The following is an 18,720-nucleotide window of genomic DNA, read 5'->3' as shown; positions in this document are numbered from 1 at the left end:
TTATAATATAGCCCATAAATTACAAAGCAACAAGCCCACAACTAAGAAACGGTGGTTCAATGCCTATGCCACACACATTAATGAAAGGAAAGTATGGAAGTAAGTTTTATCATTAAACCAATTGGTATAAGAGTAACTCCTAAGGGGCACTTTGATCACAAATTGGTATGGGTTTGAAATCAGAAATGAAATAAGATTTTTTAAAAACAAACATTAGGTGTGGGCGTTACTCATTTACGCCCCATACCTCATATTTAGTTAAAATGTATGAACCAAACGTTATCCTGCAATCTTCAACATGGAGTACTCATACACATATCATTATTGAGTGTCGAATAACAAATCTATTAAGTGATAATTGAAATAACCACCATTTTTGATGATTTTCAAGAGATACAAACTTTCAAGAGGGTGATATTTAGGGCTACATATATGCTTATATATACAAATTGAATGCATTTCCTATAAAATGATTTAAGTTTGAGAATTCATGATAAAAACACTTGCAAATCAGTGTGATTATTATACACCTATGTACTTTACATTTCATTCTTTAGCTCTTAAGTAGCCGTCATTAGGGTTACTTTTAACACTTTCAATTAGCTTGCAATGATTTATATTGATGTTACCTTGTGCTCAAATAAATTGATTTTTTTTTTTCTATTATATAAAAAACAACATTAATTATCTCGTTTCTTTTTATAGCTTCAAAAACAAGTTAATCTTACTAAGCACTAAAAAAATACACTTTTTGATCAATTGTAGATAAATCGAATGATACACTTTCTTCAATTATCATTAGAGAAGGTGAGGGTCCAAGATGTAGTGATCAATTGAGAATCAATTTGTTACTTTATTATACATTTTTTTGGTTTCTTTAATTATCCTTTACTTGGATTAAACGTATAAGATCAAACATGTCTTTAAGATTCCCACTTCAATTCTTTCTTTTTCATCGATCATCGTTTTCTTTAGCCCTTTTCCTAGCTTTTTTATATCAACTTTAGTTTATTATCTCTTTGTCACATAGGCCCAATACCCACGAATGTAACTTTCATACATATTTCTTCTTTATCAAACCAAAAACAATTATTGATAGCTCAAATATAACAATTATTGTATTGCGCACACTATTGCTATATGCCTATATGTAGAATTGTGATGACCACTTTTATACACATTTTCATTTTTAAACAATTGCAACACTTTTAATTTTACTTATTAATATAATTTTTTAGATACAAATAAATTTTTTTAAATATTGATACTTAAAAAATAAAATATTCATTAAGATTAGTACAACAAAAATATACATAGTCCCAATTGTACAAAATCAAACTATTAGCTATTACTTCAAAAAGAATGAACTATTTCATTTATAAAAATTTATCACATCAAGTGGATTAGGCTTGCTAGCAAAACCATATATACTTGTATATGGGCCCAATATAGTAATGGTTTATGGCTACATTGATGTCTCCAATGTGGAAGACCAACATAACAAAAATTGATCACACTATATATGGTAATTGCTATCAAATAAAATGAAAATTGCACAAAATTATCTCAAAACTTCGTTATGTTTCATCTAATTTGTGATGTTTTATAAGAATGTTAATGTGGAAAATTATAACAATTTAACAAACAACCCAACAAGGACATTTATGCATGTTCAATTACCTACACAACACCAAATCATTTTTCATCACCATTTTATTAATACAGTTTCGTTATGATTAGTTTACGATCTTACGACAATTTATATATAATTATTTTAAATCCCCTTTACATTGCGGAATGATTTATTTAACACTCAAATTAAAATGTTGTAATTTTGTATAAGGCGTCTCTCATTTCATTATTATATCTTATAGAGATAAAACTCTTCACATATAATTGCCCGTCACAATTCTCATCACATCACAATACATACGTCATGGCTTATCTTTCGCATGGGAATTTTTCCCTTTTTTTCATTTTAAATGGTAACCTTAACTTATCACCTTTTAATCTTTTATCTCTTTGTTGTAGCTCCCACAAAAAAATAAAGAGAAAAAAAAGTTTCGGAGTATTTTCTAGCAAGTGACCCCACATTTAATCTAGAAAGTAAGGAATATTAATGGACCTTTCAAATAATTGAAGTTCAACCTGATAAAATTTTAAAACGTATTTGATATATGGAGTACTTACTTGTATTTATACTAAGAAATTGTAATTATACGAAGGTTATAAATTGGCTTTTGAAATTGATCTTCATGAACTCTCACTACTATGGAATAATTTGAAGGTATCTTTATACTATTGAAATAATATCAATGAATATTTAAATTTAGTTTCACATTTTATTTTTAAAAAATGTATTTTGGGATTACATTGTGCAAACAAATAAAGCATGGCTATACACCATATTTTTTATATCATGGAAAGACAATTTATTTATGTTAATTCGCAATAAAGAACAAAAACAACCAACATCGATAAGTTAATTTGAAATTTGAAACATCGATCCTTAATTATTATTTGACTAATTAACGATAATCCATATATAAACATCTCAATAGTAAAAATTATGACCTACTAAAGGGAAGCAAAAGAGCACCAACCAACCAACTATGGGAAGGAAGAAAAATAATGGGATAAAATAAACAAATTAGCTCTTTATTGATGTCGACTTAACAAAGGCATCTTAGAAACAATTTGATGAAAAAAACAATATTTCATTGAAAACAACCCATAAAGCCATATAAATCACTCGTTCAACCTTTTATTGGATGGATTCCACTAATTTGACAAGTACACTTCTCAAATGAAGCTTCATCACCAATTGATATTTGCTTGCATTGTGTGATGTCTAAATTTGAAAAAATTCATAGATTAATAAAGTAAGTCATTATTGGATAACATTACATCTCTTTTACGAATAATGCTTAACAAATCAAATCGATAAAATTTAGCTCCCACCCAAAAGACTTGGTGATAAGATCCGATATTAAAAACAACACTAATACTAACAATATAACAAACGAGCTAGAAAATATATTGTCAATATAAAATATAACCCCACACATATGTACTAGTAATATATCGATAAAGCCATAATTGAAAACAATTCTCATCAATGTGTTAATCTTGATTACTTAGCTCGTACAGGTATACACGATTATTCTATTAAAATGGTGGTTTTTATTAAGTGTGCATGCAGTTACATAGACTTTGATCTTATGGTAAATAATAAATGATGTTCAACTAGTAATAAGCGTACTACGTAGAGCATATTATATTTACATCATGTGTACACTCATTCGATCATTAATCATTCCTAATTAATTAGGGACACACACATAAGGCGTGTTCGGCGCTAGCTTTTGAATAGCTTTTAGGTAGCTTTTAGTGGTTTGACTTGGTCAAACCACTACTTAACAAAAAATGTGAGTGTTTGGTAAGGTAGTGGGTAGGGTAACTTTTAGTGGTGGAGGTAGCTTTTGTGAAAAGTTAGAAAAATTAGCTTTTGAAATTAGAGGTAGCTTTTGAAGTACCTGTTGAAAATTTAATCTATAGTTTAAAAATAAAATATTGATTTTTATATGTAACAGCTAATCAACCGCTACTTTACCGAACACTCATATCTAAATTATTTATCCTCACAGCTAACAGTTTGTTGACAACTAACACCTACCTACACAGCTAACAGCTGCCTCCACCGCTACAGCTACCTTTACAGCTATATTTTGCCGAACACGCCCATAATCTCTACATAGTTCATACATGATACATTTACAAAGTTTATTCCAATCAAGTAAAACGACTAATTCAAACTTACAAGAATATGAAATCATAATTGCAAGTAGAGGGAATATACTTGCAAGATCTCAGCTCAAAAGGAATATGAATAAATGAACAAATGTAAGAAGGAGATGCATAAAGCATAACAATAAATGGGTGAGCTTTGTTGCTGGTTTAATGGCATGGTAGGTGCTGACTTTGGTGTTTACTTAAATAGTAAAAGTTTTACAACAAAACTATATAGTACTCCCTCCGTTCTTAATACAATGCCTCTTTCTTTTTATTAGAGGCATTGTATTAAGGGACGGAGGGAGTATGTCATATAAACACGAGTATTAGACTATTAGCGAAAGCTAACCATATTATTAATAAAACAATACTGTAGCATTTTAAACTAAGTGTGACTGGTTGAGTCAGAGTTAACGCGTTACACGAACAACGACGCGGCGTGACCGTCAAATTGCTGTATCTTTAGTCTGTTGCCCTCAAACCTTGCTTATTTTCTTTCTATTTTGGGTGATGGTTGCTAGCTATTTTGAGTAGTATCTTTTTGCTTTTTGAATTATCATTACTACTAATAATCAACGTTGAAGAACTAGTAATAATAATGATAATTAATTGATCGCCTCAAAAACAATAGAATATTATCCAATGCGTTCATATATACAAGTATATATCAAAATGGTACTTGAGCAAACATCATTCCAATATTTAATAGAAGGTAAAAGTGCATCAATAATAATTGTAATAATGTTATGAGTATTTTAGACCATTTACATATATATGAGGAAAGTTATTATTGGCAACCCATCTGAAAAATCTTTGTTTTAAAATCGAACGACTTACAAATTTACAAATATATATACATCGTAATCGATCTATCACTATAATTTGCAACTAACATATATCTTAAAAAAAGCATTGTGTAAGTTTATTTAATTTTGTTTTTCGGATTTAACTCCTCATTAGCATCAAAGAAAACAAATTGTCGATTTTAAATTCAATCCAATGTAATGCAACCTTAGCTTGATAAATCATAACACCGTATTGTACAATTGAGTATTCCATTACAAATACTCCAACACATTACTACCGTTCATCATTTATAAAGATTACTCCACATCATTCACCATACCTTAATTATCGATATCGTAACACTAATGACATATAATAAATCATTAAACATCGTTATAATGTCTCCCTCACAACATAAATTATTGCAAATCCATCCTCTTAAAAAATTTTTGATGATGCATGAATATACACATGCATACGTACAAAATCAAATACTCCAATACATTACCATTCATCGTTTATATAGTCCAATACCGCAACACAACATTACTCCGTATCATTCACCGTACCTTGATTATCCTAACACTAATGAAATATGATACGAAACATTAAACACCGATATAGTTAAAGTATATCACACACAATATAGTAAGTTATTGTAAATTCGTCCCCTTAAAAAAATGGATGATGCATGAATATACACATGCATACGTACACCCCTCGTCATACAATAAATACATCAAGTTACCCTAAATTAGCTATAAACATACACCACCCCAATTAATTACTACACTTAATTACCACTTCCAAAGCAAAAACTAAAAATAAAAAAATAACCATAGGTTAAATTAAAATTATAATGATCGATCTAATTAGTTGTACGGACCACGAAAGCAGACTACGTGTCCCGAGGAACGCGGTTACATGAGCCCCACACCCTCAATCACCGTCCTATTTATTCCCCTCTTCCTTAACTTCTCTCTCCCCTCTTCATTTCTTCTTTCAAACTCACTTTCTCTCTCTTCTTTCTCTCACTTTACTATTTGACTCATTTTTACCACGTAATAGTTCATCCATATCCATCCATCCATCATCCGCGGATTTAGTTCTGTAAGTGGTTTCATCTAATCCATGGCTGCTTCGGATAATATGATCGCGGCCGCAAGGGACGAGTCATGGCCGTTTCGAACGTCCTTCGACAGCAGCTGGATCTCCGAAGCGTTTGCGAGGGATGCCGAGGTTCTCACCAAAGCATTCCACAAATCCATCTGTAATAATATTAACACCAACATCAGTTACTGTGACAATGGTGGTGCTGACGACGTTTCGTTCGCGGACCTTCTAAAGTCCGAAACGCCGTCATCTCATCAACAAACACAAACACAAAGCGTTTCGAGCTCAGGAGGGGGTTCCGAGCCCGAAACGGTTTCGAAACGGAGCACGTTTCGAAACGCGGCGGCTCCGACTGGGAAGATTACGAAACGGAAGTCACGCGCATCGAAACGTTCTCCGACAACGTTTATAACAGCTGATCCGGAGAATTTTCGGCAAATGGTTCAGCAAGTGACAGGTGTCCGGTTTTCTACCGGTTCAGCTGTGCTTAAACCGGAACCTCAGAGACCGGTTGGAGTGGTAAACCGGTTACAAACCGGTTGTCTTTTGCCTACGCTGGACACGTCAGCGTTTTTGTTGGAGCATCAGCAACAGGTTGGAGGCCCAACAATGGAGTTTGGGCCGCCTGCTGTTGTGGGCCAAGCTGGTGGGCCTGGGTTTGATTTTGATGGGTTTTCTGGGTTCCCAACTTTGGAATCCCAAGCATGGATTAATTAATTAATTGATGAAAAGAAAAGGAGGAAAAAAAAAAAAATTGATGTAGTTAGGTATTTCAGTTTTATGAAGTTTTTTTTTTTTTTTTTTTTTTTTTTGGGATCTCTCTTTTTTTTAAATGCACCCTTAGTTTTAATGGGAGTTTTTTAGAGGGGTATTTTAGAGAAGAATGGTGGGGTTTGTTAATATTTTTGGAGTTAATGGTGTTTTTTTAGTTTATGAGCTGAAGTGTAATGTAGTTTTAATCTATGGATCTTATCAAATCTTTTAAGTCATCAAGTAGTTTTTATATTGATTCTTGTTATTGTTATTGTTATTGTTATTCTTTTAAGTTATATGCATGCCTAAATTAAGTATATATGTAGCATAATTGATTCATATAGACCTAGTTATCTATATGAATGATAATCCGATAAGATTATATTTGAAATTTATTTGGTTTTAATGAGATATTTCAACTACGGACAATATTGAACTGACAAATCAATGTGATTTGAAATCGAGGTAGCATCAATAAGTTGATATAATGCGAGTTTAACGGACAAGTCCAATAATTTGACCACTAAAATTAAGCGAGTAGTATGGGATGTATCATTCTATCTATCTCATGAAAACGAAATGTGTATTGAATGTACGATTTAACCTTTTTCATATTCGAATGTTAATTACCAAAGAAGAAAAAAAAAATCTTACCTTCAGATGCACTTATTTTACCTATACATGGTAACTGAAAAAGCGAATTACTTTAACCTAATAGATCCGCTAATTCTACTGTAGTGGTAATGATAGGGTATCGATCAAGGCATCAAGCATGTCACTACTCACGTAAGTCAGTCTCAAGTAGTTATTGTCAGTCTAAATTTACCATTTGACATGCTTTCGAATATATTTTATTGAAAGTTGCACAGGGTTTTTTTAATACTACATATTATTAGTTAAGATTCGGTGGCAAACATCATACTATATTAAGTAAATAATACGGACTTACGGAGTAGTAAAAATGAATGTTGATTTTTCTCACTGGATACTGTATTATTTATGTTTAATGTTAGTTATAAAAAAAAAAAAAAAAAAAAAGGATCAAATCATCTAAGGTAGCAATGGTTAATAAAAGTGTCACTTTATTTTCCAAAATTGTTACTCTATGTTTCTTTTTCTCTTTGCAAAATGATTGGCACACACGTAACACCAATCAAGGTGTGCATTCAAGCTAAATAAGCTAATTATGATACTTTTTTGATGATAAGATAGTACAAATAAATAATTTTTTTGCCAAATTAAAGTTTTAAGCTAAGATTGCCTATAGGTTAAATCAATGGATAATATATGCCATATGGAGTGATTTAATAGGTAAAATGGCTTCTTTTTTTTGGCGCCACAAATCAGAAAAAATGACATTCATGAACTTCTTTTCATTTGGCATCTTCTTTATTTATTCCTTTTCACTCTTTATCTTTCTTCCTCATCATCCAACATCTTGGAATTTTTTAACCTTGTTTTTTATTTATAATGCATGTCAATTTTCTCCTGTTTTTGTCCATATACATTTGCAATTAGAAGTACTTGGTATTTGGGTGTGAAATATCATAAGACAGTTGAGGTTTGTTGCGTTTGTATTTTCAAAAGACATAATTGCTAAGATGAAATATTCTAAAAGGAAAAACCCGTATTGGTTAATTAAGCCAAACTTTAATTGGAAAATCTTTTGATATTGTTCATAACCAACTAGGTGAAGCTTCCCATTTAAAGACAGCTAGCTTGTCCTTGCAAAACATTAATCATCGTAAGATTTTTTTTTTTATATTTCACTATTATCATCATGTAAATCATGACTTTATCATTCAAGCATGTAATCATGCAATCATAAGATAAATAAAGTCATACAAAACTTTATCAAATAAAAGGGAACAAAAACTTTACCAAAATTAATCTTGTTATAGTGTTACTAGGTTACTTAATTCATATTTGTAACACCATCATCCAAATCTCTAATAAACGTACTCATATTGTATTATTTGTAAATCATAGTAATAGAATTATTTCTTTTGTAATGAGCATAACCAATTTTAAAATTTCAATTTATGTGTACCGTACACCAAAATTTGTACTAATTATCCTACAAAGAGTTGACTTGACTATTACAAATTAATTAGTTGATTGTAATTTACTCATAACATGAAAGCATAGGATGACGTGGCTTGGTCAGCACCGTGGTGGGTAGCTCGTGATCAACTACAGGATATTCTCCTCTCACCAAGTATACAAAATATTTAATGAAAAGAAAAATAATGCTTCAAAGTCTTAATTCAAGTCAAAAAAGAGAATTTAATATAAATAATAAACTGATATATAATAAATATGAATATAATCTGATAATGTTAGGTATTGACAGGGTTAGTTGACTTGAGTCTCGATCTAGATTTCCTAAACCTTAGACATGTTTTTTTTTTTTTTTTTTTTTTTTTTTTTGAAAAAAAGCCCCTAAAGGGGACTAATTATCATTAATAGAAGAATCAGAAACCAAGAGAGGGATAATACAACCAGGGAAATCCGAAACAAAATAACTACTACCTCCTATCCATGGCATACAATGAGCAAGCTCATGAGCCACTTTATTACCCTCCCTACGAACAAAACTCCACGAAACCTAAGCTAGAGAACGACTAACATGATTAATATCACCTAAAATCAGGTGAAAGTTACTCCCCCCTCTACTTTGTGACTTAATAGCATTGATCAAATTAAGACAATCACTCTCTACAATCAAATGCCTGAAACCATACTCAACAGCACCTCTCAATCCAACAAGTAAAGCCATCGCTTCAGCAATATGCGCCTGCCACCTACTCCCCGTTTTCCAAGTCATAGCCCAAACTGCAGCACCTTCAGAGTTCCTCACCACAGCCCCTGCAGATGATCCCAGCCCTTCCACCGTCCCACCATCCACATTGAGCTTCAGCACATCACCCTCAGGAGGCTTCCAGCGCACACGGGTTGATAAGTTGCTACCTAGCCCACTCTCCTCCTTGCAAGACATCTCTTTCATAAGCTTCCCAACATACTCCATCGAGGCAATCGGATTGCAAGCTTCTCCTTCAAAAATCCAGCGGTTTCTAGCATTCCATATCGACCAACAGATTGTCATAAACAGACCGCGATCCTTCCTGGGCAATCTATCCAAACAAGTAAGAGCCATGTCTCCAAAATTGTGAAAAAATCCACTTATATCACCCGTAAAAGCACTAACATCCCAGATCATTCTCGCAATAATGCAGTCCCTTAGACAGTGGAGTTCCGTCTCATTTTCAACACCACATAAAGAACAGGTAGGCTCCTTCCCTGGCAATCTCTTGCTCAGCCCTTGTAATGTCGGTAAAGCGCCACAGCAAGCTCTCCAAAAGAACAGTTTGATTATTGGAAGAGTATTAGCATGCCAAACCTGTTGCCAAATAGTGTTTGGACTCGAGGAAGAGGCCTCATCTTCTGCTTTAGAATCACCATATATGGCCCGATAAGCTGAACGTACAGAAAATTCCCCGCTCTTCTCAAGGTCCCACACACGAGTATCCTCAGGGAGACGGAAGCTCAAAGGAATGCTAAGGATTCTCTCCTTCTCAAAGGGTAAGAAAAGAGACTCAATTAAAGGTTCATTCCAACGAGCAGCTGCTAAGTGAATAAGATCACATACACGTAAGTCCTCTGGTGCACTTCCTCTAGGAGAAATAATTTTCCGAGTTTGAGTACCCGGAATCCAAGCATCCCTCCACACTGAGATATCCATACCATCCCCAACACGCCAGCAAAGACCTCGTAGCAGCACCCACTTCACTCCCCAAATTCCCCGCCAAGTATAGCTTGGAACACTTCCTAACTCCGAAGATAAATAATCCCCATTAGGAAAATATCGAGCCTTCAAAATTTTTGCAATTAAGCTCTCTGGGTACTGCATTAATCGCCAGCCTTGTTTAGCTAAAAGGGCAGCATTAAAAAATTTATAGTCACGAAATCCCAATCCCCCTTTAGCCTTCGGTTCACATAATTTTTTCCAAGCAATCCAATGAATTTTTCTCTCGCCCTTCTTTTGCCCCCACCAAAAATTTGCCACCAAAGATCGCATTACGTCACAAAAAGAAGAAGGGAATTTAAACACACTCATCGCGTAGGTTGGGATAGATTGGCCACTGCCTTAATCAACACCTCCCGACCCGCTTTAGATAAAAATCCCCCCTTCCACCCTTGAAGTCTCTTCCACAACTTCTCTCTAATACCTTTCGTAAGCACTCTCTTAGACCTCCCAATCACCGTCGGTAATCCCAAATACTTATCATGCACATCCACTTCCTTCACCCCCAACAAACTAGCCAATTCATTCCTTCTCGAACCACTCACACCCTTGCTAAATGACACCGTTGTTTTGTCAAAATTCACCATTTGACCCGAGGCCTCCTCATATACTTTCAAGATTGCTCGAATCGTGTTCACCGCCTCCGGTTTCGCCTTCGAGAAAATAATACTATCATCCGCAAAAAACAAGTGTGAAACCATAGGAGCTGACGATGCCACTTTCACCCCATGTAGACAACCCCTCTCCACCGCTCTAGAAATCAAACCCGATAAGGCCTCCGCACACAGAATAAAGAGATATGGGGATAGAGGATCACCTTGCCGAATACCCCTAGTAGGGGTAAACTCCCCCGAAGGTGCCCCATTAATAAGAAACTTGAAAGAAACAGTAGAAACACAATGCATAACACGGTCAATCCAAGCCTCCAAGAACCCCATCTTACTCATCATTGCCCTTAAAAAGCCCCACTCAACTCTATCATAAGCTTTAGCCATATCTAGTTTCAACGCCATCACACCCCCTTCACTTCCGGACATTTTCATATGATGAAAAAGCTCAAAGGCTACCAAAATATTGTCTGTGATTAGTCTTCCAGGAACAAAAGCACTCTGATTAATTGAAGTAATATCAGAGAGAAACATTTTCAACCTATTGGCAAGCACTTTGGTAATCAGCTTATATACCACATTACATAAACTAATTGGTCTAAACTCAGTCATCTTATCAGGCTCCTTCTTTTTAGGGATCAAAACAATAAAAGTTTCATTAATTTTCTTCGGAATCATATCCCCATTAAGAACACCTAACACCAAGGAAGTGACAGCATAACCCACAATATGCCAATACGTTTGAAACAACAAAGGACACATACCATCCGGGCCAGGTGCTTTCAGAGGATGCATTTGTTTTAGAGCTATGAGCACCTCCTCCACCTTGTAAGGAGCACTGAGACTTCCATTCATCTCCGGAGTCACCCTCCTATCAACACCCTCCAGCGCTATATCAACATTACTAGGGGTCGAGGAACAAAACAGATTTTGAAAATAGTCCACCGCCACACCACAAATCCCCTCCTCTTCATCATACCGAACCCCGTTATTATCAACTAGCTGAGTGATACTATTCTTTGCACGTCTGGCAGAAGCTATTCTATGGAAAAAATTCGAGTTTCGGTCACCATCCTTGAGCCAAAGAGCCCTCGAACGCTGGCGCCAGTACATCTCTTCATAGTGTATCAAGTCTGCAATTTCCTTCACCACCTTTCTTCTTTCCTTCACCCGAGCCTCAGATCTGCCCCCCCTTATTCAAGATGCCCAGTCTTTTCCTCTTTTTCCTTATTTCACGAAAAATCTTTCCAAACTCCTTGTCACTCCATGATTTCAGGAGTTCTGCACATAAAGCTAATTTTCCCTCCACCGTATGCTGACCACCGACCCAAGCCTGTTCCACCACTTCCGCACACTTATCACTTTCAGTCCATATTTGCTCAAATTGGAACGGTTTCTCTTCTTTCCTTCTAGAACCCTTCCCTTCTTCTAATAATAGCTTGATTGGGGCATGATCAGTCCACTCACGCTCTAAATGAAGGTCTTTTGCTTTCGGGAAATAATCAAGCCAAGATTGAGGAGCAAGACATCTATCAAGCCTACATTGGACATTGTCTTCGCCAAATTGACCATTGTCAAACGTGAAATCATAGCCTGAGAAAGAGACCTCCCTCAATTCACACAATTCTACAGCCTCACGAAACTGCTCCATCTGCCATAATGCTCGGTCTCGCCCTCCTTTTTTCTCCGAGTCCGCAAGAATCTCATTAAAGTCCCCCATGCAAATCCACAACCCCTCCTCTCCACTAGCAAGTTCAGCAAGCAACTTCCATGATAAATGCCTATTATGTACCTCCGACCATCCATAAATACCAGTGAAACGCCACCCCACATTTCCTAACCCCTCGACAGAAACATCAATATGATGTATAGACATTGATCTCAACTCCACTTTTAACCCTTTCACCCATAAGAGGGCAAGTCCACCCGACCTCCCCCTGCTGTCAGCCACAACACCATCATACCCCAACAACTTCGAACGCACCTTACCCATTTCACCACTACTAAGCTTCGTCTCCATTAAGAAAATAAGAGACGGGGCCTCCCTCCGATTTAAATTTCGAAGGCTATTTACTGCAGAGGTGTTGCCCAGACCTCTGCAGTTTAAACTTAAAACACTCATTGAGCTTGGCGGGGCTGCTCAACAGTAGCCTCCGCCACCCGCAATCCAGAAATTTCATCTTGTAGCAGCAACTTCTTCTTAGCACCTTCATTGTCATCACAAAACAGAGTTACCCCCCTATCTCTCTTCCCCAAAATTCCATCTTCCTCTCCCTCCATATGAGTGTCAAACTGATCTCTCTCCCTCCCTATCTTCCTATACCCCTTATTCCTCCCTTTAGTATTATTTTTATTATGCGTTTTAACTCCAGCACCAAAGATAAAGTCCCCTGATCCCTTCTGATTTTTTATCACACCCGCTTCCTCTGTCAAGTTGCTCTCTTTCTGCTTTTGTGTCTCACCCAAGTTAACCCCCACCTTAATAATACTTTCAGATTTTCCCCCCTCACTATCCTCATCCCCCGCACTCTTCCACCCACCACCACTATCCAGCAACGAGGTGTCTAACTCAGTCAAAACCGCATCATTCTCAACAGTGTCAGCACTCTTATTCAAATTGCCAGCATTTATCAATAATGTCTCCTCTGAAGCAATCTCTTTGTAAGGGGTAATCTGTTCAGAATCACGTGTGATAAAGAGTTGCTTCCTAGAGGTAAGAATCGTCTCCAACTCCTCAACTTCACGCATCCTTCCCTTCCTGGGCGATGCTTTAAGCCATCTCCCCCATCCAAGCCTCTGTTTCTTACTCTCTTCCGAGACAAGGCAACAGTCCCTTTCCGAATGTCCAATCACCCCACAAGCATAACAAAAATACGACAATCGTTCATAAGCAAATTCAATACAAATTTCACTGCCACTCTTATCAAGGACTCTCTGAAATCTTCGCAAGGGCTTAGTAATATTGATCATAATCTTCGCACGCCGGAATCGATCCAATCCCAGCATGTCCTCTTCCATCTCCAATACCTCACCCCAATTTGCCACCAGTTCCTTGACATCCTCATCGGACCTACAATTGAAGGGAAGATGTTTAATTCTTACCCAGAACGGGCAATGAAACAGAGGGATCTTTTCAGGTTGCTCATTCCCTTCAATTTCTTTTAGAACAAGCAATAAATTATCAAAGCACCATGGTCGTCCATTTAACACTTTCTCCTTATCCCTCCAATGGAAGAACTGGAAAGCATAAAGGTTCGGCCCTAAGGCCCTAATCACTACTTTGTCCTGTAACATCCAAGCCTTCGTCATAGTATTCTTGAAAGCCTCAACGTTATAGGGTCTCTCAGTCACCAATCGGCCAATCAACATCAAATGGAAGTTCTGTTTATTAGAGGATGAATCCACCACACCCAAATCCACCACGCCCCCATCCTCATCATCAAGCTTAAGGTTCGCATAGCGGTCAGCAATGTCATCCGCCATAGAAAACCAAGGGAAAAGCACTCAGATCACAAAAGCCGAAATAAACGGCAGCAAAACCCTAGGCACACTAGAGAGAACGGCCCTTTCTTTCGAGGGAGTCTCTTGCAAAAAGACTAGGATTTTTATTTTTTTATGATTAACCTTTGACATGTTCTATTATATACAAGCTAAGTATGTATGCAATAAGTATTTTGTTATGATTAACCCTAGGATTTTTATTTTTTTTCTTAGTTTAATTATACTCCATTTATCAAGAATACGCATGAGATCGAATTGCACATATCGAAACACTGTAAATTTTTCATGAGCTAAAAATATACTCGTCTTTAAATTAAGAATTCAAATTAGCTTAATGATATAAAATATTCGTCTAATTTGGATATATTTAATTCATTTTCAATAAAAAGAGGTAATAAAACAAGTAATAGTTAAACAAATTGAAATAATGAAAATTATTTCACACATGTAAGTAAATGGAGCTTTTTGTAAGCTTGTTTCATACAAGCACATTATTATTGTATCCGTGTGTAAAGTCATTTATAAATTGACACATAAAAAGCACGTACATGCGACATTTATGTATGTAATGAGATATACAGATTAATTATTGACACATTTTTAGACTGAAATTTTTTTATTGACTAGTTGGAAAGCCTAACGTACACATTTCCAATATTACTTAGCTATTTTATAGATTAGGCTACTACATCCATTTGATTATTCCTCTTTCCAAATTTCCATATACTAGTTGTAGTATTTTTGTGCAAGTCAATAAAAATGGATGGTCAGTTATAATTATCTGATAAAGAATAATTTTGCAAGAATATGACTGTCGTTGTTCATTGATCTTGACTTTATTTGCTTTAATTTCATACATCAAGTAGCTTAATTAGTGGTGGTTTTTTTTTTTTTTTTTTTTTTTGGGGGGGGGGGGGGGGGGGGTGGATGGTACAATGGTGGAGTACAAAATAATTGTACTAAACATAGAATGGCGTGTTAGAAGGAAATGTTGGATCATTTATGAACCATAACTCTCTTTTAACTCTCTTCTGCCGTGTTATATACCCTTTTGGATACTATGACAACATTATTGTTTGAGAATTCTACGTATTGTTTTATAGTGAAATATAAAGTGTAAGTTTGATTCTTGATTCAAAGATGAAAGTTTTGTGAGAATTGGAACTTCCAATAATTCATGTCTATTGATTTAATTTGGTTAATTCAAGAAAGGTGAATTTAGAACTTCCAATACTATGTTTCACAAAAAAAAAAAAAAAAAAAAAAAAAAAAAAAAAAAAAAAAAAACAGAAAAAGAAAGAAAAAAAACCTTCCAATACTAGACTTTTCGATCATTACCAACTCCACTGCCTATCCATCCTTGAGGAGTAGGGATCATAAGATTTAACACTTTATTATACTAGGGCAGCTAACGCGCGCGATGCGCGAGTCATAGCTAGCCATCTCTAGAAGATTTTTTTGGTTTGGCTTTTAAATCACAAATTTAGTCAAACTAACAATAAGAGAAAATAAGTAAACAAATATATTTAGGTGGCATAAATGTTCAAGCCAACTAACATTAATGAAAGCATAAAAGTACATACATATTTTAGAGGTTATATTGTCTAAACCCTATTCATTTAAAATATATAGCCTGTACATATTAATGAGGGTATGTATGTAAATACACATTTTGAAGGGTATAATTGGTATTACACTATTCATAAGAGTAGTTTTCTACTTTTTATAAGAGAAAGAAGATAGGGAATGCTGTTTAATTTAATGATAATTGTTAAAGTCTAAGGGTGGTGATAAGAATAGTTTGTATTTATGAGTTGAGTTGAGATTGACTTGACCCTAATTCGACATTCAAGGCTTGATTCTATTAAACTTAGGCTTAATTATTCATTTCAATTTTGTTTCAATAAATACTCCTTAATATTCAATAAGAACATATTTCATAGAATAAAAAATCAACTTTAATTTCTCAAAAATTACTGTAATATTTCAGTCTTTTTTATTCATAGAAATATATAATCTCATATGAGTATATAACAATAATAAAACACCTACCTTTAATGGATTTCAATCACTACAAAAAAAGAGTTTTAAGCAGTAAAAAAATTATAATTAATCAATGTTTAACATCTAACTAGACTCAACTTGCCCTCAAAAAAAAAAAAAAAATAAATAAATAAAAACAAACTAGACTCAACTTTTAATTTAATGAAGAATTAAAAAAGACTACTTCGTATTACAATTGTTTCTAAAATAAAGGAAAAAGATAGGGCTGCATATAATAAGCTAAAAGTGGAAAGAATAGACATATAATTAACATTTATCACAACGATTTACTCGTGAATTGTTGATAAATTCCAAACTTTATACGGAGTACTAAAAAAGGAAGTATATTGCCCTAAGGGATGCATATATCATTACCCAAAAAAAATATATTATTACAAAGTATCCTCCGTCCCTGTTATTTTGCTCCATTGTTAATATTTTGGCTATTTTAATTTTTTGACTATTAATCCATTAATCTTTAAGATCTAATAGGATGTAAGATCGCGTACGATTCGTTTTATTGTATTTACAAATTAAATTTTATAACGGTTAATATAATCATGTAGGATCTTATAGTTTTAGAATTTCTCAATTTTAAATTACCGAGTAGTTAATAAAAAAAAAACACTTAAATGTAGAGTAAGAAATATAGAAGTAAGAAATAATAAAGGCCTACATCCTTAAAATGATCAATGGTTTGATTGATACCAAACTTTCATAAAAATAAGGTTGACAAGCACCTCACTAAGTCAAACCCCAATTATCTCCCCATTGCTGTCACATTAATATGGGTGGATCGGAAAAACCTTTAGCTTATTTTCAAAATGTCAGTTTTTTGGAGGCAAGCAATACTGCCAATTTTTCATTTATTTTCTAAATTATTATTTTCATACTTTATTGCTGACGAGAGTGCTTCGCTAATCATAGTCAATTAGTCATAGTTAGTCTAGAACATCGATCATTAACTAACTATTTGGGATAGGATACTTAAACCACAAAATAATTTTTAATTAAGGTCAATATATAGCTTCTAATTGTCGTACTTTATGAGTAATTAGCCTTGCAATTTGCCAAAAATTGAAACCGATAAGTCTACCCACTTTGAAAATTGGTTAAATTGTCGTACTTTAGTATCATTATTGTTGAATATTAAGCCTAGGAATTAAAAGAATAATAGAAAATTAGGAAGAAGTTTTGTGGTAGATTCATTAATAATATGGAATGGTTCAATTATAATATCTCTAGTTTTCTACCCTTTAATAGAGTATGACCGTATATGAGTGTATGACCATATGAATAATTGTCAAATTAGATATAAAAGTGATACAACGAACAATCAAAGTTTTATTTGATTAAATATAGTATGATTACCTTATTTGCTAAAATTTGATTTCAATATTCGTTTAGAATTATTCTGGCACCAAATTAAGGATAGAATGAAGTTGAAGATTGAAGCAAAAGAGTAGAGTATAGAATGAAGTTGTTTAAGAAGTCAACAAAAGTGTGCGAATGCCACGTTTAGATGTTGTATATGTGACAGTTGCGTAGCAATGTGCTCTGCCTGCCTTGAGATCATCAGATTGATGGGCTCCACTTCTGTTCATACGCGCTGTTCTGTTATGTTGATTCTCCTGAACAGTGGACATTTGACACGTGTCTAATCATACTATCCGTTTTGCAACTGTATTCATGGACCAAGTCATGTCATAGTACCGTTGATGCTACCTTAACAACCAAGTTCAACATAATTTAAGACCGAGATCAGAATAAATCGATCAAAGATTGTAATTACGGTTTACTAATTATCTATACTAGGATAAGTTAGGAGTGTACTCGTATAATTTTAAAATTTATGTAAAATAGAACGGGAGAGGCAAGGTAGAGAAGCCTAGAAATCCGCTACCAAAGCCCAAAGCAAAATCTATTATAAGATCAATTGACGACATGAGAAGTAGTCCACTTGGGTTATAAATGAAAACCATTTGCTCTATTTTCAATGTAGAATAAATAATGCTCACACTTACACTTAACACAACCAAATAAAAGTTGTTTTATAGGAGTACATGTTAATTCTAATTACAAGTTGTTTCGAGTAGTTTTAAAATCTCCTTCAAAACATATTTATGTATGAGTAAAAAGAAAGGTTAAACATGGCCTAATACATACATGTATGTGCGTAAGTGGACAACAATAGACACCTTAATTACAAAATGGCATTCGTTTTCAATAAATTACTATATCATGTATTCGCTATATTAAGATGTTGTTCATTATGATTTTATTTTTCGATAAATATCATGACTATACATTATGATACAA

General features: G+C 34.4%; 2 protein-coding genes across 2 annotated transcripts; one reads left to right on the top strand and one right to left on the bottom strand.

Annotated features, from left to right (window-relative positions):
* Positions 1-5,580: 5,580 nt before the first annotated feature.
* On the top strand, positions 5,581-6,687 carry LOC145608837 (calmodulin-binding protein 25-like). The gene has a single exon (XM_081664428.1). It carries the CDS (start codon positions 5,710-5,712, stop codon positions 6,406-6,408), a length of 699 nt encoding a protein of 232 aa, XP_081520554.1. The 5' UTR covers positions 5,581-5,709; the 3' UTR covers positions 6,409-6,687.
* A 5,347-nt stretch (positions 6,688-12,034) lies between these two features.
* LOC145609553 (uncharacterized) lies at positions 12,035-12,877 on the bottom strand. The gene has a single exon (XM_081665008.1). The coding sequence runs from the start codon at positions 12,875-12,877 to the stop codon at positions 12,035-12,037; it is 843 nt and encodes a 280-aa protein (XP_081521134.1).
* Positions 12,878-18,720: the final 5,843 nt, after the last annotated feature.

Source organism: Chenopodium album, chromosome 23 (assembly GCF_948465745.1).
Source record: "Chenopodium album chromosome 23, dcCheAlbu1.1, whole genome shotgun sequence".
NCBI lineage: Eukaryota > Viridiplantae > Streptophyta > Magnoliopsida > Caryophyllales > Amaranthaceae > Chenopodium > Chenopodium album.
Note: the sequence above shows the minus strand (reverse complement) of the source record. Positions and strands in the feature narration are given on the sequence as shown.

Bases quoted from the DNA above. Each gene is read 5' to 3' on its own strand.
- LOC145608837 (XM_081664428.1), top strand. From the start codon at position 5,710: ATGGCTGCTTCGGATAATATGATCGCGGCCGCAAGGGACGAGTCATGG.
- LOC145609553 (XM_081665008.1), bottom strand. From the start codon at position 12,877: ATGGAGACGAAGCTTAGTAGTGGTGAAATGGGTAAGGTGCGTTCGAAG.